This window comes from Nansenia antarctica (assembly GCF_963989245.1).
Source record: "Nansenia antarctica genome assembly, chromosome: 1".
Classification (NCBI taxonomy): Eukaryota; Metazoa; Chordata; class Actinopteri; order Argentiniformes; family Microstomatidae; genus Nansenia; species Nansenia antarctica.
This window is the reverse complement of record NC_137674.1, coordinates 26,708,251-26,734,956: the sequence shown is the minus strand read 5'-3', so window position 1 is coordinate 26,734,956 and position 26,706 is coordinate 26,708,251. Positions and strand designations below refer to the sequence as shown.

The 26,706-nt window shown below is 45.4% G+C and overlaps 1 protein-coding gene across 1 annotated transcript in view; it reads left to right on the top strand.

The window, feature by feature from the left end:
* syne1b (spectrin repeat containing, nuclear envelope 1b) overlaps window positions 1-26,706 on the top strand; it is a gene marked incomplete at both ends in the record, with an annotated part of 140,201 nt that overhangs the window by 98,474 nt on the left and 15,021 nt on the right. Inside the window, 37 exons of the mRNA XM_080550517.1 lie at window positions 144-305; window positions 843-1,037; window positions 1,987-2,160; window positions 3,224-3,415; window positions 3,949-3,993; window positions 4,390-4,521; window positions 4,965-5,065; window positions 5,975-6,128; window positions 6,691-6,822; window positions 7,241-7,396; window positions 8,119-8,328; window positions 8,675-8,776; window positions 8,898-9,017; window positions 9,354-9,554; window positions 10,045-10,218; window positions 10,477-10,608; window positions 11,022-11,218; window positions 12,031-12,163; window positions 12,286-12,468; window positions 12,640-12,789; window positions 12,894-13,070; window positions 13,246-13,401; window positions 13,581-13,736; window positions 14,025-14,195; window positions 14,630-14,763; window positions 15,197-15,401; window positions 16,073-16,255; window positions 16,785-16,931; window positions 17,386-17,540; window positions 18,007-18,154; window positions 18,310-18,404; window positions 18,953-19,187; window positions 21,057-21,251; window positions 22,325-22,450; window positions 23,114-23,269; window positions 25,064-25,222; window positions 26,146-26,312. Coding sequence (XP_080406643.1) covers window positions 144-305; window positions 843-1,037; window positions 1,987-2,160; window positions 3,224-3,415; window positions 3,949-3,993; window positions 4,390-4,521; window positions 4,965-5,065; window positions 5,975-6,128; window positions 6,691-6,822; window positions 7,241-7,396; window positions 8,119-8,328; window positions 8,675-8,776; window positions 8,898-9,017; window positions 9,354-9,554; window positions 10,045-10,218; window positions 10,477-10,608; window positions 11,022-11,218; window positions 12,031-12,163; window positions 12,286-12,468; window positions 12,640-12,789; window positions 12,894-13,070; window positions 13,246-13,401; window positions 13,581-13,736; window positions 14,025-14,195; window positions 14,630-14,763; window positions 15,197-15,401; window positions 16,073-16,255; window positions 16,785-16,931; window positions 17,386-17,540; window positions 18,007-18,154; window positions 18,310-18,404; window positions 18,953-19,187; window positions 21,057-21,251; window positions 22,325-22,450; window positions 23,114-23,269; window positions 25,064-25,222; window positions 26,146-26,312 — 5,810 coding nt within the window. The remainder of the gene's footprint in view (window positions 1-143; window positions 306-842; window positions 1,038-1,986; window positions 2,161-3,223; window positions 3,416-3,948; window positions 3,994-4,389; window positions 4,522-4,964; window positions 5,066-5,974; window positions 6,129-6,690; window positions 6,823-7,240; window positions 7,397-8,118; window positions 8,329-8,674; window positions 8,777-8,897; window positions 9,018-9,353; window positions 9,555-10,044; window positions 10,219-10,476; window positions 10,609-11,021; window positions 11,219-12,030; window positions 12,164-12,285; window positions 12,469-12,639; window positions 12,790-12,893; window positions 13,071-13,245; window positions 13,402-13,580; window positions 13,737-14,024; window positions 14,196-14,629; window positions 14,764-15,196; window positions 15,402-16,072; window positions 16,256-16,784; window positions 16,932-17,385; window positions 17,541-18,006; window positions 18,155-18,309; window positions 18,405-18,952; window positions 19,188-21,056; window positions 21,252-22,324; window positions 22,451-23,113; window positions 23,270-25,063; window positions 25,223-26,145; window positions 26,313-26,706) is intronic.

Here is a 26,706-nt window from a genome sequence, read left to right as displayed (position 1 = left end):
GAAACTTGTCGGAACCCTGTATATAATAATAAACTGTTCTCATCTGAGCATTTCACATAAAAAAGAAAAAATCCAACGGTCCAAACACACAGTTTGTGATAACCATAACTACCATAGACTACTGCCTTAACCCTCCACTACAGATCAGTGAGAAGCAGAGGAGTCTGTACGAGGCCCTGGAGAAACAGCAGCGCTACCAGGGCTCTCTCCAGTCCATCTCCTCCAAGATGGAGTCCGTCGAGGCCAAACTGAACGAGCCCCTGGAGGCCGACATGAGCCCAGATAGTCATATTGAAGCCCAGCGGGTGAGAGAGAGGCTGTAAACTCATCTATTCTACTCTTTTATGATATTGTTGTGGTTTTATATCATGTCATACTGAGAAATTGAAGTCTCTCTACAGTTTGGCGAATCTATTACTCAAGGAAGATCTGTGGCTTAGTGAATAATTCTGACTATGGACAGGGCCCATAAGTTGTGTAATCACAGATTTGTATAATATGATTGGTTCCCAAGAATAGTGACCTCATGACCAAGGACAGTTCTATAAATATGAGTCCCACCCATCGTTGGGGGCTTTTGGCTTTTTGGCTTTTGCTTCTTGCTTCTTGGTCTGCTCGTTTCTCTCTGCGCTCATGTAACTTTGCTTAATAAAAGGCCTCTTTGGAGACACTTGATTTAAGCTCTTTGTGCTTTATAAGTTCTACTCAATCTATTAAGAAACAATTAAATCCACGACAATATCAAAATGTTTAAACAGTCCTTGATATGCACCGATAGATGAATGGATGGATGAATGAAGGACTTCTCCTCCCCAGTCTAACACTGTTGTTGTTTCCACCAGGCCATGATGAAGGACATCCAGAGGCTGCAGCACGAGATAGACAGGCTGCAGATGAGCTTCACAGAGGAACTGGTCTCGGATGCTCTGGACTCAGACACAGCAGACCAGCTAGCCATGCAGTCCACCCTCACTGTCCTGGCCAACAGGATGGCCACCATCCACATGAAGGCCTCAGGGAAGCGACATCTCCTGGAGGTACTGTCATGCCCCCAGTACTCTGATCTAATCTGAAATGATTCTAGTTGTTTCTTTTGTACTTCCCTGACAGAACAGGAGCACTCCTGTTTACCCCATGCTCATCAAGCTTTATTAGGACACTCACACACATTTCTTTTGTTTCTTTTTTAAAGTTTTTTTTTCTGAGTGGGGCAGTCCCACTCACATTTTTCATTTTTATTGACAGATATAGTAGAGATTTAGACAGGAAGGATGGGTGAGAGAGAGAGGAGGGATGACATGCAGGATATGTCCCCGGCCGGAATCGAACCGGGGACCCTGCGGTTACATGGTCACATGGTTACATTTTCAAAGCAAAAACAATCATGGGTGGTTTATTAAGTCATCATTTTTACATTTACATTTTTGGCATTTAGCAGACGCCTTATTCCAAAGCGACTTACAATCAATACATTTGACTAAGCAAGTGAATCGTCAATCCACCAGTCGTAGCACCAGTCATCACATACCATAAGACAGCCACGCCCCTGCTCTACCGTTCGTCCTTCCACTGCCATGCAGTTCCCAGGTTGTTTCAACTACCGGTACGTTGGAAATCACAAGTCAGTCGTTAGTCTGGCATCACGTTACTTCCAGTCCAGAGACGTCAGTCCACCATTCCGGGTCCAACGTTGGCTGAGGCGCTCTCTTCGAAATGCCGCGGTAATAATAATAATTCATTATATTTGTATAGCGCTTTTCCGAGGCTCAAAGACGACGCTGACAATTATGGGAAAAATATGAATAGATCCGAAAAAAAAACGATTGAACTGTCATTCTACCGCTTTAGTACACTGGTACTCTGGTGCGGGGATTTTTTAAATTTGGACCTGGAAATTGCTAAACGTCATGCGTGATGTCAGACTTAACAACCGAATAGAGTGATGTCATGATGTCATGATGTCATGATGTCATGTGCCCTACCCAGGAGCGTGTGAGTGACCGTCTGGAGGGGCAGCGTCAGGAGCAGGCCCTACAGTACTACCACAGCCAGGCTGACGAGCTCGACCAATGGCTGCTCAGCACCCGCTGCAGACTCCGCTCCGTCCTGCATCCCAGCGACACCGACATGGACACAGAGGAACAGCTCATTGACTGTCAGGTAAGAAGAGCACCCCCTACTGGCCGCTTATCACATCCACAGCAAACACATTGTGAGGCACAAATCAATGTTCTGTAGGCCTATGGTTGAAATGATTGAGTTTATGGTGAAACCAAATCCCCCTTGTTGAACTGAAATCTAATCATCTTAATTCTATAACTAACAGGCTGCCAATCGTAGTAAACTGGCTGTGTTGCTACCCCCAGTTATATGATATTGCCAGTCGTCAGTATCTATTTTATTATCTGCTATTTGACTTGACTCTCACTTAACTCCCAAATTGTATTCCTGCTCTATAACGGATTCACTATGGGGGGGGCAGGAACCTGACAGAGTGTAAACAAGAGTATTAGCAGAGTTAGAGGGCGTATTCAGAGGGTTTCCTAAGTGGCTGTAACACTAGTCTTAAGAAGATTATGCAGATGGCTCAGTTTGACAGGGGCCTATGCAGCAGAGAGCAGGGTCGTCGGGGGGAAGTGGCTTTCAAAAGATGAATAGATTCCGGTGCAGGGATTGGTCTCGGTGACGAAGAAGGGCTGGCCTAATGGAATATCCAAGTAGGGAATCCCTAGCTGATGGATGAGAGGGAGGGGGCAGGGAGGGAGGAGGAGGAGGAGGGAGTCGCTTCCTGCCTTGGAGAAACCTGTTCAAGTTACCGATTATAGGCTACGGCTCTGATCTAGCTACTTAAATGGAGGAACGACTTCCGTGCAGAGGTCTATGAGACAACATTGACTATGGGACATAGTTGATTGAGCACTGGATTTATCATTGCAAGGCGGCCCTGGTGGATCCAGGGGCACCTTAGAATTCTACTGTTGATCTCGAGAGGGAGCATGTGTATGCTGAACATGGGACTTGACGGATTAGTGGTAATGTGCCGTCCTCAAGACCAGGCCAGGGAGGCGAGGCCCTGGAGGGTGGCGTACGATGAGAGCAGGGCGGTACCTAGTCCTAGAGAGAGCTGCTGTTGCTGCTGCTGCTGCCACTGAAGGGGTTCCACACAGGAGGTCGATGTGGTACTACTATGTTTGAGCTGGCCTCTCTCCTGCTGCTGCTCCAGAACATGCTGCTGGAGATCGAGCAGAAGGTGGTGGTCCTGGCGGAGCTGTCCCTGCACAGCGAGAGCTTGCTGCTGGAGGGGAGGGCGGAGACGCAGGAGGACGGAGAGCAGCTGTCCAGGAAGCTGCGCACCCTGAAGGGCAGCCTGCTGGAGCTGCAGAGGATGCTGCAGGACAAACAGATCAACATCCAAGTGAGACTCACTGCTAGAGATTCTCCCCCAGACACTTTATTACTGTTTACAGTCCTCTCAATGTCCTAAGCTTTGGTCTCTGTAGAAACTTAGAGAGGTCAATGAAATCTGTACTGTAATTGCATGAATGAATGCAAAAAAAGAAAGGGAGTGACCTCTCATCTCCATTATAGCCATACTATTCGGTTGTTAAGTCGTGACGTGTTTTCCGGGTCCAACGTTGGCTGTGGCGCTCTCTTCGAAATGCCGCAGTAATAATAATAATAATAATTAATTATATTTGTATAGCGCTTTTCCGAGACAATATGGGGAAAACGGGAAAGTGCTGTGTCCCTTGTTGTATGAATAGATCTGTGTCTAAAACGGAATGAACTGTCATTCTACCGCTTTAGTACACTGATACTCTGGAACGGGGAATTTTTTATTTGGACCCGGAAATTGCTAAACGTCACGCGTGACGTCAGACTTAACAACCGAATTGCTGTAGCCAGTAGATCTAATGGCCAGTGCCTTTACCTTGTTTTGTTCTGTAGGCCTCATTAGCGTGGGAGGAGCTGAAGGCCTCACTGAGGAAGCATGTAATGTCTGCTTTTAGCATTAGCATTAGTTGTTAGTATTAGCCCCCTTCGGCATGGTGCCTGTTTGCCCCCCTCTGCTCTCTACTGCTTATGTGTGAAGGGATATGATTATGATTATGATTAGGTGAACTGGAGTAAATAATCACGAGTTCAAATGTATTTTATGACGACTATGATCAAGTAAATCTGCCGTAATGGACTGCATAATGTTTTACTTTTTTTTTTATATTAAAAATATACAATACAATCGAAAAGATCAAGCATGTAGACTTGATTGTGTGGAGAGATCATGTGAATCAAAAAAAATCATCAGATCAATAACCTTTCAACCAATCAATCACCTGTATTTTGCATCAGTGTCTCTGGATGAACATGTCTGCCTGTGTGGTCCTCCAGGGTGGCCTGGTGGAGCAGGAGGACAGTGGGTCAGACTCCAGCCTGTCCGACTGCCCCAGCGTGCAGGACTGGCTGGCCCAGGCCCGGACCACGCGCTCCCAGCACCACCAGGACAGCCTCCAGAGACAGAGGGTACTGAACACTCCCACACACTCATGCAATATTAAATCGCTACTTCTACAATAGCATGTTTGGATACTGGATTCTGATTGGCTAGCAACAGTGGTAAATATCTCAACAACCCACTGTTCAGACCGCATTTCCAGTATCAATGCGCCTCCCAATCAATCTGATTAAGAACACCTGTGCTGACCTACAATGCAATGGTTGATCTTGTTTATGGGACTATATTCTGTGGCGGAAGGATATATGTATTCTGAAACGATTAATGATTGTAAGGCTTTGCCTCGTGCCACAACCCTGTACCAGTGGTAAACAACCCCCTTCCTCTCATGGTAATTTGCTTCCATAACCATTGCTGTGAACTGACTGATTGTGACGGACACATGGTGTTGTGTGTTGTGTGTTGTGTGTTGTGTGTTGTGTGTTGTGTGTGTGTGTTGTGTGTTGTGTAGGAGCTGGAGGAGCAGCTGGCCGAGCAGAAGAAGCTGCTGCTGTCTGTGGCCAGCAGGGGGGAGGAGATCCTGATCCAACAGGCCTCACCCAGCAGCGCCAGGTACGTACGGCCCCCTAACACACAACCGCCAAGGTCAAGAGTCTACATGCAGGGTTCCCGCGCTGGTCTTAAAAAGCCTTGAAGTCTAAAATCCAGCAATCCAACTCATAAGGCCTAACAACCAACAGGTGTCCACATTTCAGTTATTCGGTCTAAAAAATGAGGTGCTAGGTCTTAAAAATGAGATCCTGCAAGGAAATCAGTCCGACCACATCTATTTATGAGGAAATGAATCAAGCTGGAACCGAAAAAATGCTAATTCGCTTCCTTTTTTGTCTGTATGGCAGTGAAATCCCTAATTTCATTAACCTCGACGATGACAAAAAGCTATCATATGGTGTCACGAATAGGTCTAAAATTCGATTCAAAGAGGTCTAAAAAAGGTCTAAAAGGTCTTAAATGTGACTTGTTGAAACTTGTAGGAACCCTGTACATGGACATTCACTTGAAATACCAAAACCTTATTCTCAGTATCCATTTCACTGGCTTTGATTTATCTCATTATTCGAATCTACGGTCTGATCTTCTTACATTTTTACATTTTTGGCATTTAGCAGACGCCTTATTTCAAAGCGACTTACAATCAATACATTTGAATACTAAGCACGTGAATCATCAATCCACCAGTCGTAGCAGGAAGAGTAATCCAGCTCAGGCCCGGGGCCATTGATAGAAGGAAAAACCTTCTTCTATCACCTTCTCCTAAACCTAGGTATATATATATTTTTTTTATTTTTTTTATTTTTTTATTTACTTATTTAGACACTGGAGAAACAGTACAATGGGGCAATAGATGTTTTTAGGGACACAATAGAGGGGAAAAGCGGGTGTCTTCAGGAGACGCAGTGCTGGGGGGCAGTAGATGTCTCAGGAGGAGCAGTTAAGGTGTAACACCATGTTTCTTTGCAGTATGACGGAGCCCTTCTCTCCAGAGGTGGTGCTGGAGAGAGAGACTCGGGCTGCACAGGAGCAGATGAGACAGAGATGGGAGAGCATGAGGATGGAGCTGAGAACCAAGCTGCAGCTCCTCCAGAAAACCCTGGAGCAGGACCTCAATCAGCCGGTAGCGATCCCACACTGAAACCAATGCGTATTTATGACTCGTTATACAACAGTTAGTTCCCGACCAAGTAATTTGATTGGACAAGAGGCATTCCATGAGTACCGATATACAGTATAACAGCACTGGGACTCTTAACCTATATATATCACTCCGCCGCACAGGTGTTCTATTAAATGACCGTTAATACAAAGTAGCTAGCCTGCGGATGTTTGTGTTCAGGTTACTAGGCAACAGTCCAGTGGAGGTTAAGTTGCGGAACTATTTTTTGTATATAATCTGTTGTCGCTTATTACTGTTAACTAATAAATGTTGCTGTAGAACTGTTGTGTAAAAGCAATATCACACTCGAGGTCGTGCTGTTATACTGAATATCAGCACGGCTGTGATTGTCTTTGGATTGTTTTACCTACGACCGAATCACAGCTGTGCTGATATTCAGTATAACAGCACTCCCTCTCCTGTGACATTGCTTAATTATAAACTGTGGGTATCTCCCTGAATATCTTCTGTAGTACTGTCTACTGTGATGTCTTAACAATGCTCATGCTGTTCTCCATAACAGGTGTTCTCCAGGACCGCTCGAGTGACCACAACTGGACCGCTGTTCAAGGGGGAGACCCAAGTCCAGGACAAGTCCTCCCTCAAGACTTTGTATGACGGATTCAGCCAGACAATGGAGGAAATGTCATCCCAGGTTAGAATCACTATACTATAAACTCTATAAAACTATAACATTGTCTACTATTATCGTGAGCTTAGAATGATAAGGTTCTATCTCCGTCTAGGGCAGTTCAGAGATATTGAGTGTCAAAGTTTTTACATTCCATTATGTTTTGTGAGATGGAACCTTTGTATTTTATGAATAACTAAATTTCAACATTTTAAAAATAACACCACACAGGCATTAATAAACACCTAATGGATCAGATTATGTAAAATACAAAATTTTGACTAAATTCGACAAAAAAACTTATAATTCTAACGTCAAGTTATTGCATGTTTTTTTGGGGGGGGGGACTGTTTAGTGTACAACATGTACACAACTATGCACGTACACAACTATGCACACAACTATGCACACATGTACACAACTATGCAACTATGTTTTCCAGACGAGAGTTTGTGAGAGGCAGACCGTGTCTATGGAGCAGCAGCTGTATGCAGCAGTGTCGGCCACCTCCTCTTGGCTGGATGACGTGGAGAACACGCTCTTCTCTAGCTCTGTGCTTCTAGCTGAAGACGCGGAGACACTGCTTCAAAAACAGGAGGTAAGATAACATCATAACGTCATCTTCAAGCACACAACAGTCAATCAGTTTAACACAATGTAGCCTAAACTTTAAATGATCATATTGTATACTTGTAGTTTAGAAATGAATGCTATTGTGGTACTGCATTGCGAATGGTATCATGGTACTGCATTTCGTGGTCTGGTACTCTGCCAATGACAAAGAAGTTGAATCTAATCTAATCTATTCTAAAGTACATTCTACAACAGCATGTTTGGATACTGGATTCTGATTGGCTAGCAATAGTGGTAAATACCCCCAACAACCCACAGTTCAGACCGCATTTCCAGTATCAATGCGCCTCCCAATCAATCTGATTAAGAACAGCTGTGCTTACCTCCAATGTAATGGTTGGTTATGGTTATGGTAATGGTTATGGAACTATATTATGTGGCGGAAGGATATATGTATTCTGAAACGATCATCATGATTGTAAATACATTAATTTAATGTTACAACTGTGTATTTATTTTTTATATTATGTGGTGGCTGTTTTACCAATTGACCATTGGAGGGCGGGGGTTGTGGACTCATTTACCACTGTACAGGGTTTTCCTACTCTGCTTCGCCTCGTGCCACAACCTTGTACCAGTGGTAAATTAGTCCACAACTCCCTTCCTCTCATGGTCAATTGCTTCCACTGTTGTTTTTAATCTCAGGTCATATATACTGTATGTTTATCGAGTCGACTCTTTCTCCAGGCCTTGGGGAAGGATGTAGGTGATGTGACTGGGGAGATGAGCCTTAGTCGGGGTCTCCTGGATGGCCCGACAGGGCTGTGTGGGGAGGGCCAGGCCCTACTAGAGGACACCCTGGACTGCCTGACAGACAGGCTGGGGGCTCTGGACGCGGCTCTGGGGCGGCGCTGCGAACACATGAGGACCAGGATGCAGGAACTCACAGCCTACCAGGTTTGCCTATCGTGACGTTAGAATTATAAGGTTCTATCTCCATTTTTGGTCAAAGAATTGCCTGTGTGGTGTTATTTAATTATTTTTTGACATTCTTTAAGTTAGTAATTAATAAAAATACAAAGGTTCCATCTCACAAAACATAATGGAATGTAAAAACATTGACGCTCAATATCTCTGAACTACCCTAGACGGAGATAGGACCTTATAATTCTAAGCTCACGTAATGTACTGTATATGTGGTGTGTCTCTAGCTGTATCATACAGTATCTCACCTCACTGTAACTTTGTCTAGTAGTTTATTCAACAGTATGCATTAAGGGAAACCTTCCTTTGTCTTATACAGACAGAGTTGCGGCTACTCTACAGTGCTTTAACTGAGACAAAGTGGCAGATTCTTCAGACATTGGCGGGGGCGATGGACAGACCGGCCTCCAAACAGCTAGAGGTAGGAGCCACTCTCGTTGCTTGACACTTTCCCTCTCAACTGATCGTATGGATAAGAATTAAAACGATATGTTATTATAGGATATGTTTAAGATGGTCATCAACGTTGGTGCTCCTAACAGGTCATTGCTGAATCTGAGGAGAGTTTGAGAGTGTTTGAACAGAGGATCACTGAGCTGAAGACCAGAGGAGCAGAGTTGCAGGCAGACCAGATCTCCACCAATGAACTGCTAAAGCTGCAGGTACAGTCTTGTCTCAGATAGCGTACACACGCACATGCACACGCACACACACACACACACTCTGTTGTAACACTGTGTAAACATTAGTCAACTACATAATGGACTGCACATATATAGCGCCTTTATCCAAATCGCTTTACAACGGCCTCTCGTTCACCCATTCACACACACATTCACACACCAGTGGCGGCAAGCTGCCATGCAAGGCGCCGGCCAGGGCTCGAACCGCCGATCTGCCAACCTTGCGATCATTAGACTCTACCTAGGCTCTACCTCCTGCGCTACAGCCGCCCCATCCGCCCACATGATCTCTGTTTCCATGTGTGTGCGCTTCAGGATGCCTATGAGGAGCTGGTGATGACTGTGGGCTCCCGGCGCGGTGGTTTGAACCAGAACATGGCTCTGAAGGGCCAGTATGAGCGGGCGCTACAGGACCTCGCTGACCTGGTGGACACGGCTCAGGACAAGATGGCCGCCGACCAGAGGACCATCGCCAACTCTGTAGAGGAAGTTCAGAATCTTCTTGACAAACACAAGGTAGCCTACTTTAGATATACAGAAGACAAGCTTACTGTATAAGTCACCACTGAATTAACAGCATTTTGAATAGGATAATCAATTCAATGGCTAGGATACTAAAGCCTAACACTAGAACAGCCGTGCCTATTTTACCTTCTAGTAGAGCCGCCTTGGGGGTCAAATAGACCCCCTTTTTAGAACGTAAATCTGCTATTTACACAGAGATTACTAGAGGGCGCTTCTTTTTTTAGCCTGCCTCCTACACAGAAAAACTGCAAAACAGCTTTATACTAGCTTATCCTGAAGTGGTTTTAAAAATGTACTGGGTGGTAGAACGCACATATCTAGGAAAAGTCATGAAAGGAGGGTCCTGAAATTTGATCGAGTGCAAAGATATATCTTTTTTTTTTTACTCACAGGGGTCACCGTGACCCCTCACGGCTCTTCTAGTGCTAAAGGCAATTCAAGAGTGTTGCTCATGGATGTTGTTGTTGTTGTTTCTCTCCAGGAGTTCTTCCAGGGGCTGGAGTCCCACATGATCATGACAGAGATGTTCTTCAGGAAGGTCAGCGGCTTGGTCCTCCCGAGGGAGAGGCAGGTCCTGGAGGAGACGCTGGCCCAGGCCCAAGCCGTCCTCAAACAGGCCCACAGGAGAGGCGTGGAGCTGGAGTACATCCTGGAGGTGAGGCAGGGGTGCAACACTCATTGTATTCCTACTCACATGTATAGTGCATTATGCATTGAAGTTGAGATGAATTAGGCATTTTGACCAATTCTCCAACAGCATGTTTGGATACTGGATTCTGATTGGCTAGCAACAGTGGTAAATACCCAAAACACGTGCCACAACCGTGTACCAGTGGTAAATGAGTCCACAACCCCCTTCCTCTCATGGTCAATTGCTTCCTTTTGACCAATTCTACCATGTCTGGTGTTTCAGACTTGGGGCCGCTTGCTCCAGGATTACCAGGGCCTATATGGACAGCTGGAGAACATAGAAGGGAGTATCCCCACGGTGGGCCTGGTGGAAGAGACTGAGGAGAAACTCACTGACCGAATCTCACTGTATCAGGTACAATAAAACAACATGATCCCTTTCAACAGTGTCATGCGCTTAGAAACACAATATCAATGGCACATACACCAATGGCAGCAAGCTACCATGCAAGGCGCCGGCCGGCCCGCTCACTGGGAGCAATTTGGGGTTCAGTGTCTTGCCCAAGGACACTTCGACATGTGGCCAGCCGGGGCTCGAACCGCCGATCTGCCAACCTTGCGATCATTAGACGGTGGCTCTACCTCCTGAGACACAGCCGCCCTCGCGGTCATGCACTTATAAACACAATATTAATGGCACATCCAGTGTACTGTGTCTAGTAGACATATTAGTTCCACAGCTCTTATCAAATAGAGGATACCGATGATATCTCTGGATAATCTTAACGTACGTAGCTTGTCCTGCTCTCGTCCTCCTCTCTCGTGTAGGGCCTGAAGGGGGGGCTGACAGAGCACCAGCATAAGCTCTACCAGGTGCTGGAGGAGGGGAAGCGCATGCTGCTGTCGGTGAGCTGCCCCAGCCTGGAGAACCAGCTCGCTCTGCTGGGGGAACACTGGCTCAGCAACACCACCCAGGTCAACAAGGAGCTGCAGCGCCTCGACGCCATCCTCAAACACTGGACCAGGTCAGAGACTGACCCCAGGGCTGACCCCAGGGCTGACCTCAGGGCCAGCATAATAATAATAATAATAATAATAATAATAATAATAATAATAATAATACATTAGACTTATATAGCGCTTTTCTAGACACTCAAAGACTCTTTACAAACTGAAAAGATCGAGTAGTAATAATAATAAGACACAAAAAATAAATAAAAGAAAGTATAGGGGCCTAATTAAGGTAGTGCTGGGGACACATGGGAAGGGGAGGGGGAGAGGGTTAACTGGTGAAGGCAAGCTTGAAGAGGTGGGTTTTGAGGGCCTGTTTAAATGTTAGGAGGGTGTTGGCCTGTCTGATGTGGTTGGGGAGGGCGTTCCAGAGGGACGGGGCTGCGGCTGAAAAGGCCCCATCACCCCAGGTCCGGAGCTTGGTCCTGGTGGTCTTGGTCTTGAGGGTGGTTTGGTCGTCAGACCTGAGGCAACGGGATGGGGTGTGGAGGGGGACGAGGTCGGCAAAGGTAGGAGGGGGCCAGATTGTTGATGGCTTTGTAAGTGGTGAGTAGGATTTTTAATTGGATCCTGAATTTGACCGGGAGCCAGTGTAGGTTTTGGAGGACAGGGGTGATGTGGTCACGGCGGCGAGTGGAGGTGAGCAGACGGGCAGCAGAGTTCTGGACGTATTGGAATTTGTACAGCATGTACATGTTTCCCAGTATTCACAGCTCTCATGAGATGTGGTGCTATGTGGTGTCCCACAATGTGATGTTATGTGAGATAAGATGTGGATGTGGGGGTTTGATAGATTCTACTGAGCATGTTTAAATGTGACCCTCAGGTACCAGAGGGAGTCTGCTGAGCTGAGCGAGTGGCTGCTGTCCGCTCTAGAACGTCTGCAGTTCTGGAGCACCCAGGCCGTGTCGGTTCCACAGGAGCTGGAGACGGTCAAGGACCATCTGTCTGCATTCCTGGTGAGTGTGCTGTTTGTCAACAGACAGGAACATAGCTCATATACCCCCCCCCCCCCCAGTGTATTTGAATGGTATTCCAGCCAGGTACAATTGACAATGTTCATCCTTTCACTGTGTCACAGGAGTTCTCTAAAGAGGTGGAGACGCGGTCGTGCCTGAAGAGCTCGGTGGTCAGCGAGGGGAACCAGCTACTGCGTCTGAAGAAGGTCGACCTGGCGGTTTTGCGCTCTGACCTGGCCCGTGTTGATACCCAGTGGGCCGAGCTCCTCACACACATCCCCGTGGTGCAGGAGAAGCTACATCAGGTACTGCCACATGCTGCTTGTCACTAAACAGGCTTATCTATGCTATGCTAATGGGATTAGTCTCCTCCTACTTTACTCAGTATATAGTGGTTGCGCTTATTCAGAAAACACTGCCTTTTAGTGATCTGTGGTTTATAACGTTGCGTTTGTTTGTATGCTTTTTTTTCTCAGTTGCAAATGGAGAAGCTGGCTTCTCGGCATGCCATCGCTGAGCTGGTGAACTGGATGTCTTTCATAGAGAACGTGATTGTGGAGGACGGGGAGAACTTCAAGAGTGCCGTGGGGTCTACGGTCATCCAGGACTACCTGCAAAAGTACAAGGTAGTGAACAGAACACTCACTCTCCAATTCTAATCGAAAATGGTCCCTCTAAATGAAGTATCTACATAGGTACCTACAGCACCTCTCTCTCTCTCTCTCTCCAGGGTTTCAGAGTTGATGTCAGCTGTAAGCAGTTGACTGTGGACTTTGTGAACCAGGCGGTTCTGCAGATCAGTGGGCAGGATGTGGAGAGCAAGCGCAGCGACAAGACAGACTTCGCTGAGAGGCTGGGCGCCATGAACCGACGCTGGCAGATACTGCAGGGCCTCATCGCTGAGAGGGTGAGAGCAGAACAATGGTCACATATGTAGAGATTATTTCAGAGCACGATTACAGCTTGTTCAGCCTGTTATTATACAGTACTGTAAGTTATAAGTTGACGCCTGTTTTGTATGTGTATTGGGCCTTTGATATCATCAATAAAAACATTTTTATTTATATGTGATGTGTTTGAAGATCCAATTCCTGGAGAGCCTGTTGGAGTCGTGGCTGGAATATGAGAGCAATATTCAGGCCCTGAAGATCTGGCTGACCACTCAGGAGGAGAGACTGAAAAGGAAGCACAGGATAGAGGACTTGACCTCTGTACAGAATGCTCTCAAGGACTGCCAGGCATGGACTCTCTCTGCCTCTACCATGAACTATCAATTCATCTGATTACTTCTTCTACTATCCAGCAGTTTCTTGTGTTTGTTATGTATTTTTTGTGCCCTCTTCATCTTCATACCGTGCATGTCTGAAATGAGAAATGAGGCGGTTATCCTGACGGCTCTCTGCCGTGTCCTCTGTAGGAGATGGAGGAGATGGTGAAGGAGAAGGAGTGTGACGTGGAGAGGGTGGAGGAGCAGGGCTGCGCTCTCGTCCAGAACAAGACTGACGAGGCCTGTGCTGTTGTCATGGAGACCCTCCAGAGTGTCAATCACTCCTGGGCCAACCTGGACCACTTGGTAGGCTCCCTTTCTGTCTCTATATTTCGCTCTAGATATAGTGTGGTGTATATAGTATATGCTGTTACTGATGCTCTGTTACTGAGGCTAAAAGAGTAGTGATCAAGGGTCAGGGTTACGGTTATTTGTTAGCACATTTCAACAACGTACAATGTGCTTAAATTAAATGAAAACAAAGTGAAATAATAAAGTTAATACAGTTTATTTTTTATCATCTTTTTTATCATCTTTTTTTCATTTTTTTTATGTTCTCTTATTTTGTTGTTTTCTGTTTTTTGTGTTCCACAGATAGGGCAGCTGAAGATCAGCCTCAGGTCCGTGTTGGACCAGTGGAGCCTGTACAAGCGAGCGTCAGAGGAGGTCAACGGATACCTGATGGAGGGGAGGTACTCTGTCTCACGTTTCTGCCTCCTCACCGGATCCCTCGAGGCCGTCCAACTCCAGGTGGAAAGCTTGCAGGTATATCAGGATGAGCCAACACATTTTTTTTTTTTTTTTTTTTTTTGTAACTTTATTTAACCAGGTCGGTCCCATTGAGACACAATGATCTCTTTTTCAAGGGAAGCCTGGCCAAGACAGCAGCTTAAAACATCAAGTTACAAACAAACAGTAGTTAAAACAAACAGCACAATTACAAAATAAAACAACACCAACATCAACACATAGACTAAATACAATTTGATCAGAGCAATAGGATAAAACAATGGGACTTTCATATAAAATATAAAATATAAAACAGGAGCAAGAACGATATGAATAAATAGAATAAAATAATGGGACTATCATGGAAATCTAACATCTAACACTGGCTCTGATTAAGATATTTATGTCTGTATTATTTGTACTCATGGCTGGTTTAACTAATGTATCGGTACTGTTTTTTGTTTGTGAAGAATCTACAATCGGAATTGGAGAAGCAGGAGAGCAGTTTGAGAAAGTACGGCTCTGTGACACACCAGCTACTGAAGGAGTGCCACCCGTCTGTGTCAGACTCCCTCAACAACGCCCTCAAGGATGTTAACGCCAGGTGAGAATGTCAGCTCTGTACATCAAAAGGCCGATGTATTTTTTGTTTGTTTTGCAAACTAACATGTTGTAATGCCTTGTGAAATTGAAATCAATTGATTTCCAGTCAGCAAGTCAGCAATATCAACCATAGTGGGCAGCTGTGGCGCAGGAGGTAGAGCCGCTGTCTAATGATCACAAGGTCGGCAGATCAGCGGTTTCGAGCCCCGGCTGGCCACATGTCAAAGTGTCCTTGGGCAAGACCCTGAACCCCAAATTGCTCCCAGTGAGCGGGCCGGCCAGCGCCTTGCATGGCAGCTTGCCGCCATTGGTGTGTGAATGTGTGTGTGAATGGGTGAATGAGAGGCCGTTGTAAAGCGCTCTGGAGCAGCTTTGGAGCAGCAAAAAAAGCGATATATAAGTGCAGTCAATTTCCATGTCTGTGGTGTGTTCAGGTGGACCAGCCTACGGGAGGAGATGGTGGAGCGTCTGAAGAGCAGCACGGCCCTGCTGCAGCTGTGGCAGCACTACCAGCAGCTGGAGAGGCAGAGCTCTGCCAGCGTGCTGCTGCAGGAGGGGCGTGCCGACCAGCTACTCAAGACCACCTGCAACAAGGACGTCACAGACGAGGAGGCGTCCACCTGGATCCAGGAATGCAGTGTGAGTGGAGCACGGAGAGAGTGTTTGCTACTTTTTTTGTGATAGAGATAGTAGAGATTTGACAGGAAGGATGGGTGAGAGAGAGAGAAGGGATGACATGCAGGATATGTCCGCGGCCGGAATCGAACCGGGAACCCTGCGGTTACATGGTCGACGCTTAGCCCACTACGCCACCTAAGCGCCCCGTGTTTGCTACTTTTTAATATCTAGTTTAGTTTATTAGTTTATAGTTTCATGGACAGCTTTTAGCCTATTTAGCTAATATGCAAATGGTTCATCACCAAGTAATATACTGTAATCTACCGTCAATACCATTTTACATATGTGACACAGTCAGGTGAAATGTGCAACCAGAAGGCAAAGTCATTTTTCAGTTTTGCTTAAACTACAGATTGTAAGCTTTCAAATTACGTATCATACATTGAAATCGGAAAACAAATTGAAGACGACATGAGTATTTGAAAGTTGCTACACCTGAAACCACTAAGCAGAGAAAAGGTCACTCAAAGATCTGGAGCTTTTCACACTTCTGCACAGCCAGGTAATGGGCGGTAACAACAGCTGGTTAACCCCACCCCCCAACCACTCCCCCTCTAGATTGACCGCTGTCAGCTGTCAATTATGCTTTCAGTTCTGTTATTCATGTATGGCGGTTTCTCTCCCCCCCTCAGGAGCTGCTGCGGTCCCAGGCTCCAGTGCAGGCCTCCCTGCATGTCCTCCTGGAGATGGGGGAGCAGCTGAAACAGCAGGTGGACATCTCAGCAGCTTCTGCTATCCAGTCAGACCACCTCTCCCTGGCCCAGCGCCTGGCTACCGTGGAGCAGGCCCTCACCAGGCAGCTGACAACCTTGCAGGTAAAGGAGGAACATTTGACCATCTAGCAAGACACAAGCAACGTTTGTATCAATTGCTTAAATATTCCAGGACACATTTTACTACTACTACTACTACACATTTTGAATGCAGGGTTCCCGCGCTGGTCTTAAAAAAATAAATCCAGAATTCCAATTTACAAGGCTAAAAAGGTCTCAAATTCCAGTTATTCGGTCAAAAAAATGAGGTGCTAGGTCTTAAAAATGAGATCCTGCAAGGAAATCAGTCCGACCACATCTATTTACGCGGAAATGAATCAAGCTGGAACCCTTTTATGTCTGTATGGCAGTGAAATCCCTAGTTTCATCACCTCGAGGATGACAAAAAGCTATCATATGGTGTCGCGAATAGGTCTAAAATGCTATTCAAAGAGGTCTAAAAAAGGTCCCAAAAGGTCTTAAATTGGACTTGTTGAAACTTGTAGGAACCTTGTAGGAATGTGCTGGAACTGGAGGCTATAAAACAGTTCTCCTTTTCAGACGTCTCATCTCTTGTCCTCTTCCCCTCCAGGCCGGAGTCCAGGACTACGAGACCTTCAGCGAGCAGCTGGACTCCCTGGGTCGCTGGACAGTGGAAGCGGAGGAGGCTCTAAAGTCCCAGGATCCCAACGGCTCTGCCGACCTGTCCATCATCCAGGACCGCATGGAGGAGCTCAAGGTGACACAGCAGAATCTAGTACCGTATATGACTGATTGTTATAGAAGATTGCTGACGCGAATGTACGGTGTGAAGCTATGCTCATTTACGAGGCTAACACCAGCTCGTGAGCTTAGAATTATAAGGTTCTATCTCCGTTTAGGGTAGTTCAGAGATATTGAGCGTCAAAGTTTTTACATTCCATTATGTTTTGTGAGATGGAACCTTTGTATTTTATTAATTACCAACTAAAAAATGTAAACATTTTAAAAAATAACACCACACAGGCATTAATAAACACCTAATGAATCAGATTATGTAAAAAAACTCAATTTTGACCAATCTGGCGAGACCGGCATTCGATCCCAGTCCCCGGTGGGCAGCTTGCACTAGAGGCTAATGCTTAGACCGCTGCGCCACTGCGGGGCTTAGAACCATATAATTCTAACGAGCTGTGCTGTGGCTCTCCCTCCAGAGGCAGATGCTGAAGTTCAGCGGCATGTTCCCAGACCTGGAGCGCCTGAACGAGCTGGGCTACAGGCTACCTCTCAACGACTCTGAGATCAAACGCATGCAGAACATCAACAGGAGCTGGTCTGCTGCCTCCGCCCAAACCACCGAGAGATTCAGGTAAGAACAGTGGTGTAGTCTAGGTGATACGCAGGACTACGCTGTATACCCACTAGGAAAGTTTTGTGACAGAACTTTAACTTTCATTCATAAAATTCACCCTGTCTGTGTTACGAAGCACTTGAATTTTGGACCATCGGGACTATAGCGTCATATAACATCAACGGGGGGAGATGCAGCACTATCATGCACAGATCAGCCTTATAACATGTAATGTTAGATATATATATAATGTTAGACAGGGAGCGCAGATGTATTTTTATGGTGTTCCGAAATGAACGATATGAGGCTGGGAGGGAAAATTCACAGTATACCCACTAGAAAACACTAGACTACACCACTGGGTAAGAACAAACACTGCAGTTTATGAAACTGTCCCGTATATAATGACGACATGGCAAGTCATTTCAATAACTAAAGTGTTTTGTTGAGTTGACTTGTGATGGTGTTGATGATCTCTCTTCAGCAAGCTCCAGTCCTTCCTGCTGCAACAGCAGACCTTCCTGGAGAAATGTGAGACGTGGATGGAGTTCCTGGTGCAGACGGAGGAGAAACTGGGTGTGGAGATCTCTGGCAACTACCAGAGTTTGATGGAGCAACAGAGAGCACATGAGGTCAGAGGTCCTGCTCGAAACAGACTTGCAACCTACAGTGGAATTGCTAGGACACTTGAAATCCATAGATTTCCCATGAGAGCTGTAATGCATTAGTTACTATATTACCTCTGCCAAAATGCTGACGTCTTGATCTGAATGTGTTTTCTTTACAGCTGTTCCAAGCTGAGATGTTTAGTCGTCAGCAGATCCTTCACTCAATAATCAGTGATGGACAGAGGATGTTGGAGCAGGGACAAGTGGATGACAGGTAGAGTAATAATAATAATAATAATAATAATTCATTATATTTATATAGTGCTTTTCCGAGGCTCAAAGACGCTGACAATATGGGAGAAATGGAAAACACAGACAACAAGCAACAGATAACATGGGCACATAGAACACAGAGTTAACGAACGGGGAGGGGGGGTGGCAGGGTTAGGGGAGATGGTTAGGGGTAGGGGAGGTTGTATGCATGTCCAGGTGCCACCACCACATAATATAACAAATAAATACACAGTTGTAACATTAAATTCATGTATTTACAATCATTAATCGTTTCAGAATACATATATCCTTCCGCCACAGAATATAGTATCAACCATAAACAAGATCAACCATTGCATTGTAGGTCAGCACAGGTGTTCTTAATCAGATTGATTGGGAGGCGCATTGATACTGGAAATGCGGTCTGAACTGTGGGTTGTTGAGATATTTACCACTGTTGCTAGCCAATCAGAATCCAGTATCCAAACATACTGTTGTAGAAATGCAGTTAGATGTTGTGACACGTGTCACATGTGCTCTGTCCTGCAGGGACGAGTTCAACCTGAAGTTGGCGCTGCTGAGTAACCAGTGGCAGGGCGTGGTGCGGCGTGCCCAGCAGAGGCGGGGCATCATCGACAGCCTGATCCGCCAGTGGCAGCGCTACAGGGAGATGGCAGAGAAGCTGCGTAAATGGCTGGTGGAGGTCTCTCACCCAGCAGAGGCCCTCCAGGCCGGGGCTCCTGTCCCTCTGCAGCAGGCCCGCGCCATGCTGGACGCAGTTCAGGTACACATTTACATTTTTACAATTTAGGCATTTAGCAGACGCCTTATTCCAAAGCGACTTACAATCGATACATTTGACTAAGCAAGTGAATCATCAATCCACCAGTCGTAGCAGGAAGAGTAATCCAGCTCAGGCCCGTGGCCATTGGCAGTCTGTGATAGAAGGAAAAATCTACTTCTATCACCATCATCTAAACCTAGACTTTTTTTTAAATATAGACACTGGAGAAACAGAGAAACAGTACAAGGGGGGCAATAGAGGTTTTAGGGGACACAGTAAAGGGGAAAAGCGGGTGTCTTCAGGAGACACAGTGCAGGGGGGCAGTAGAAGTCTCAGGAGTTAAGGTGTAACCTGAAGAGATGGGTCTTCAGTCTCCGACGGAAGATGGGTAGTGACTCTGCAGTTCTGACAGCCGTGGGAAGCACATTCCACCAGTGGTGGACATCATTCATTCAGATGATGAACCATATTCTGTTAGGCCTTCAAGGATAGTGTCCACATCTAGCACCTGTATAAGCATCCTAATACTGTAGTGTAGTTCAGGGGTTCCCAAAGTCTAGGACTGCGTTCGTAAAAATTCGCTCTGAGAGCGCCGGGGGGGCACACTGGGCTCAACGTCATAAAGGGACCAAGTAATTTGATTGGACAAGAGGCATTCGATGACTGCTGATCAGATTTCCAGAGCGAATTTACGAACGCAGCCTAGGACTAAACCACTCGAAGACAAAAAAAAAATATAATAACACTAAAATTCCCACTCGATATAATAATAAACAACAATTTAACGATCACTAAATACTTATAATTTGTGGATTGGATTCACTATTCTCTTTTGCCATAGGCTACTGGTAAGGGAGACCTTTGTAAATACTTTCGTTTTGGGACGTGTTCGTGTTTGGGGCTGTGTGATCATCTAATTGTGTAGTTATGTGTTTCTAGCATGTCGATGTTCTGTCAGCCCGTTGTCGGTATTGAGGAGTCAGGGTCCCCACAGCGATCCGCAATGCCCCCCTACCCTGGACACTTTTAAATCAGCACTCAAAACCCACCTGTTGTCTAAGGCCTTTGGCCTCTAGTCTAGTTTGTCACTCTCGTTGTCTTTGTTTCTTTGCTTTGTTTTTCTGTTCTGTCTGTCTGACTTATCTGTCGATGAAATATGTTAAGCGTCCTTGGGGTTTGAGAAAGGCGCTATATAAATCTAAGATATTATCAGTGGCTGGAAATTGTCCAAGACATTTTTGTTATGGAAAAGATGACATACCTTTTTGAGACTCAAAATCAATATATTTAAAAAATACTGTGAAAAATGGAACATTTATGAAACGTGACACCTTCTCATTTAATACTCATTCAAAATATATTACCAGTAACATGTTTTTTGAAACACCTCCGGACTTCTTATTTCTTCTTATTTTCTTACTTTTTTCCCTTTCCTTTTCACTTTTTTACCCATCTGTTTATGGGTTATGCTATGTTTCTTTACCCTTTGTTTTATCATAAGATGGAGATATGATGTTCTGTCCATGTCTATGCTGAAACCCAATAAAAACTCGATAAAAAAAAGATAGATAGATAGATATATAAAGATATTATAATGCGTGACCTTAGAATTATAAGGTTCTATCTCCGTTTAGGGTAGTTCAGAGATAATGAGCGTCAAAGTTTTTACATTACATTATGTTTTGTGAGATGGAACCTTTGTATTTTATTAATTACTAACTAAAAAATGTCAACGTTTTAAAAATAACACCACACAGGCATTAATAAACACATAATGGATCAGATTATGTAAAATGTAAATTTTGACCAAAAATGGAGATAGAAACGTATAATTCTAACGTCACAAATGATTATCCTGTGCTCTCTCAGCTGAAGGAGAAGGTTCTGCAGCGGCAGCAGGGCAGCTACATCCTGACGGTGGAGGCGGGGCGGCAGCTGCTCCTGTCTGCAGACAGCAGGGTGGAGGTGACCCTGCAGGGCGAGCTCACCGACATCCAGGAGCGCTGGAGGAACGCCAACATCTGTCTGGAGGAACACAAGAGAGAGCTGGCCACCCTGTTAAAGGTACACACCACTTTAACACTAGAGAGGAACACAAGAGAGAGCTGGCCACCCTGTTAAAGGTACACCCCCCTTTAACACTAGAGAGGAACACAAGAGAGAGCTGGCCACCCTGTTAAAGGTACACCCCCCTTTAACACTAGAGAGGAACACAAGAGAGAGCTGGCCACCCTGTTAAAGGTACACCCCCCCCTTTAACACTAGAGAGAGCTGGCCACCCTGTTAAAGGTACACCCCCCTTTAACACTAGAGAGGAACACAAGAGAGAGCTGGCCACCCTGTTAAAGGTACACCCCCCTTTAACACTAGAGAGGAACACAAGAGACAGCTGGCCACCCTGTTAAAGGTACACCCCCCCTTTAACACTAGAGAGGAACACAAGAGAGAGCTGGCCACCCTGTTAAAGGTACACCCCCCTTTAACACTAGAGAGGAACACAAGAGAGAGCTGGCCACCCTGTTAAAGGTACACCCCCCTTTAACACTAGAGAGGAACACAAGAGACAGCTGGCCACCCTGTTAAAGGTACACCCCCCCTTTAACACTAGAGAGGAACACAAGAGAGAGCTGGCCACCCTGTTAAAAGTACACACCCCTTTAACACTAGAGCAGCCGTGCCTTTTTTACCTACTGTAAGAGCCGCCTCGGGGGTCTAATGACCATAGTCTTTACAATGGGAAGCTGCTGTTTACACACAACGACCACTAGTTGGCCCGTCTTGTAAATTAGCCTTCCTCCTACACAGAAAAACTTCAAAATAGCTTTATATTAGCTTATCCTGATGTGATTTAGAAAATGTAAGGATACTGGGTGGTAGAACGCACATATCTAGGAAAAGTCATGAAAGGAGGGTCCTGAAATTTGATCGAGTGCAAAGATATCACTTTTTTCTTTTTACTCACAGGGCTCCCTCATTTACCCTCATGGCTGATTAAGTGTTAAAATATCCCTCTGGAGACAAGTAGAAGAAATCTTTTATTGGAAATCGTTATATTGTTAACAGAAAGTAGATAGTAACACTAAAAATATTGTTAGGAATAGTGTTGATGATGGTTTACATGTGGGTGCGATCCACAGGATTGGGAGAGATGTGAGAGAGGCATCGGGGGATCCCTGGAGAAGTTGAGGGCCTTCAAACGACAGCTGTCTCAGGTCCTTCCTGACCACCATGAGGACCTGCAAGCAGAACAGATGCGCTGCAAGGTACAACAGACCTGCGTAGTGCTGCTGTTACAGACAGAGGAGAGTTTCTGCTCACCCGAAATACAAAGTGCTCTGATTAGACCCATGTCAGAACAACTGTGTGACCTGGGCGAGTCCGTAACCTGCGCGTCATCCTCGACTCCACCCTCTCCTCCCAGTCCCATATAAAATCCATCACCAAATCCGCCTTTTTCCACCTCAGAAACATCGCCAGATTACGACCCTCCCTCACTGACTCTGTTGCCGAAACCCTCATCCACGCCTTCGTCACCTCCCGTCTGGACTATTGTAATGGAGTCCTGTTCAGGGGTTCCCAACAAAGCCCTGGACAGGCTCCAGTATGTGCAGAACTCAGCTGCCAGGGTCCTCACCCACACCAAGCCCTGGCAGCACATCACCCCCACCCTCATTCACCTCCACTGGCTCCCGGTCAAGTCCCGCATCACATAACATCCTCCTCCTCACCTACAAATCCCTCCAAGCCTGCGCCCCCCAGTACCTAACTGACCTCCTCCCCCAGCATACCCCTTCCTGGAACCTGCGGTCCGCAGGCATGGGCCTGCTATCCCATCCTGCTATCTATTGATTGTTTACATTTTTACAACCAAAGGTTTTATCGAGCGTTTAAAGGAGATGATTTATTTTCTGTTTACCCCAAAACAGGATTTGGAGAACATGTTTGACGGCTGGACAGAAGACCTGGCCCACCTGACTGTGCTGAGGGAGTCTCTCTCCTGCTACATCAGCCCTGACGACCTGTCTGTGCTGCAGGAGCGCATTGAGCTGTTACATCGCCAGTGGGAGGAGATCTGCCACCAGGTACAGTAGGACTGTTACAGTGGGAGGAGATCTGCCACCAGGTACAGTAGGACAGTTACAGTGGGAGGAGATCTGCCACCAGGTACAGTAGGACAGTTACAGTGGGAGGAGATCTGCCACCAGGTACAGTAGGACAGTTACAGTAGGAGCAGATCTGCACACCAGGTACAGTAGGACAGTTACAGTGGGAGGAGATCTGTCACCAGGTACAGTAGGACTGTTACAGTGGGAGGAGATCTGTCACCAGGTACAGTAGGACAGTTACAGTGGGAGGAGATCTGTCACCAGGTACAGTAGGACAGTTACAGTAGGAGATCTGCCACCAGGTACAGTAGGACTGTTACAGTAGGAGATATGCCACCAGGTACAGTAGGAAGTCGAAGTGTCCTTGTGCAAGACACTGAACCCCAAATTGCTCCCAGTGAGTGAGCGGGCCGGCTGGCGCCTTGCATGGCAGCTTGCCGCCATTGGTGTGTGAATGTGTGTATGAATGGGTGAATGAGAGGCCGTTGTAAAGCGCTTTGGAATAAGGCGCTGTATAAGTGCCATCTGTTTACCATTTAGTGCATACAATACACATCACACCTGCTGGTCTTAATGTTTGTAACAGCCTGCAGGTCTGTAATGACCTGTGTGTCCACATGGTGGCGCTGATGTTCCACAATAGACGACTTGTGTACGTAGTCTAATGGAACATCAAGTTGTGGGACTTGTACTGACTGATGGCATGAGTCAATATTGTTGTGGGCAGTAGAATAGAAACAGTGGTTAGCAAACTGTCAGGTTTTTGCAATGAAGGCAAAATGGTAATGTGGTAAATGGTAACTTTGCATTACTACATCGTGAGCTTACAATTATAAGGTTCTATCTCCGTTTAGGGTAGTTCAGAGATATTGAGCGTCAAAGTTTTTACATTCCATTATGTTTTGTGAGATGGAACCTTTGTATTTTATTAATTACAAACCAAAAAAGTTCTACATTTTAAAACAGGCATTAATAAACACCTAATGGATCAGATTATGTAAAAAACTCAATTTTGACAAAAATGGAGATAGAACCTTATAATTCTAACGTCACGACATTTTTAAAAGGGCCATGGTCAACATGATTGAATGTTATCTCTCATTATGCAATTCCCTCACAGCAATTCATTTCACTGGTTAAGAATATCTCTAGACTAGACATTTTAATAGAGCTACTTTCATTTGAGAGAGTTTGCCGGATGCAAATTCAGAGAGGGCTGAGGTGAACTGAAACCTCAATGCAAAACAGGACATGTTTTTTTCACAAACTGCAACGGCGTCGTATGAGTATGTCGACCTAGATACCAGATATGCACAGGAAGTGAGCTCCTGTAGCTTTACAAGTATCACATCAGTTAACACTTTTTTTCCATCACTGCAGTGCTACATTAATTTCTTACTTGGGTAAAACAGTTGATTTACATAATTAAATAATTAACAATTCATTAATTGTTTTATGTGTTTATGCATATCACAGTAGTTGTTATAATAATGTATATGTATAAATATAGTATATGTATGTATTTACCTGCTTTTTTTGTTTTACTGTGTCGTGACGTTAGAATTATAAGGTTCTATCTCCATTTTTGGTCAAAATTAAGTTTTTTACATAATCTGATCCATTAGGTGTTTATTAATGCCTGTGTGGTGTTATTTTTAAAATGTTGACATTTTTTTGTAAAAATGTCATTATGTCCCTCTCATTATCTTTGAACTACCCTAAACAGAGATTCTAGAACCTTATCATTCTAAGCTCACAGTGTGTCTCCAGTTCTCTCTGCGCAGGCAGCAGGTGTCAGAGAAGCTGAATGAGTGGGCCGTGTTCAACGAGAAGAACAGAGAGCTGTGTGACTGGCTCACCCACATGGAGAACAAGGTCTCCCAGAACGGAGACGTCAGCATCGAGGAGATGATCGAGAAGCTCCGCAAGGTAAACAAATCAACTAAAGTCAGTCAGTCAAAGTCAGCTTTATTGTCAATCCAATACATGTACATACAGACATACAGAGGGCTGAAATTGCGTTTCCCTCTCATCCACGGTGCATAGCAAACAAAAACAATAAATAACAATATAATACGACAAGATTCAAAAAATAACTATATACACAAAGAAAAAGTACTAGATAAAAGATTTGAAATGTGCGGTACAATGTACAGGGGTGGAATACAATAATGAACAATGGCAATAGTGGTAATTGGCTCAGTATAATAGAGTAAAGTGGCTAAAGTACAGGTATGCTTGTATCTATGTATGCATGAAGTGAGATTGTTCTTAGTCTGGAGTCGGGGGCAGAGGAGGGGGGGGGGGGCGGGGAGAGAGTTTTAAACAGCTATTTCATTGAATTGGCCATGTTTATTCTCTCTAACTTCAGGCCCATCTCCCAAATGATCGTTCTTGTCCAAAGTCCTGGAGCGAGCAGTTTACGTTCAGTTGCAAGCATTTTTTGGTTATGCATAACATCCACGAGAAATGTCAGTCTGGTTTTGTTCTTTGTCTACCAACGAGGACCACTTTGGAAACAAGTGTTTCAGTCCACTTTTACCTGCTATCCTCTGGGATGGTACTGTCTGTACTTTTCTTTCTTTATTTTTTAAGTTTATTATTTTCTGAGTGGGGCAGTCCCACTCATATTTTTTTCTTTTATTGACAGATACAGTAGAGATTTAGACAGGAAGGATGGGTGAGAGAGAGAGTAGGGATGACATGCAGGATATGTCCGCGGCCGGAAATCGAACCCGGGAACCCTGCGCTTACGTGGTCGACGCTTAAGCCACTACACCACCTAAACGCCCCCTGTCTGTACCTTTTACCCAAATAAAAATCAATCAATCGATCGTGTGTGTCTGTTCCAGGACTACCAGGAGGAGATCACCCTGGCGCAGGAGAACAAGCTGCAGCTGGCCCAGATGGGTGAGAGGCTAGCCAGGGCCAGCCAGGAGTCCAAGGCCTCGGAGATAGAACACAAACTCAGCAAGGTCGGAGAGCGCTGGCAGCACCTCCTGGACCTCATCGGCACCAGGTGATGATGTGGATACACTACCCGTGACTCGTTAGAATTATACGGTTCTATCTCCATTTTTGGTCAGAATTGAGTTTTTTACATAATCTGATCCATTAGGTGTTTATTAATGCCTGTGTGGTGTTCTTTTTTAAATGTTGAAATGTTTTAGTTAGTAATTCATAAAATACAAAGGTTCCATCTCACAAAACATAACGGAATGTAAAAACTTTGACGGTCAATATCTCTGAACTACCCTAAACGGAGATAGAACCTTATCATTCTAAGATCACGAACTGATACTACACAGGAATACAGGATACAACACACACACACACCTGCCTTTGGAAGCAGCAGGCTTTGACGCAGCTTTTCCCTTGGGCTGTTGGAAAGACCCCTGCTGGAGCATTGTATA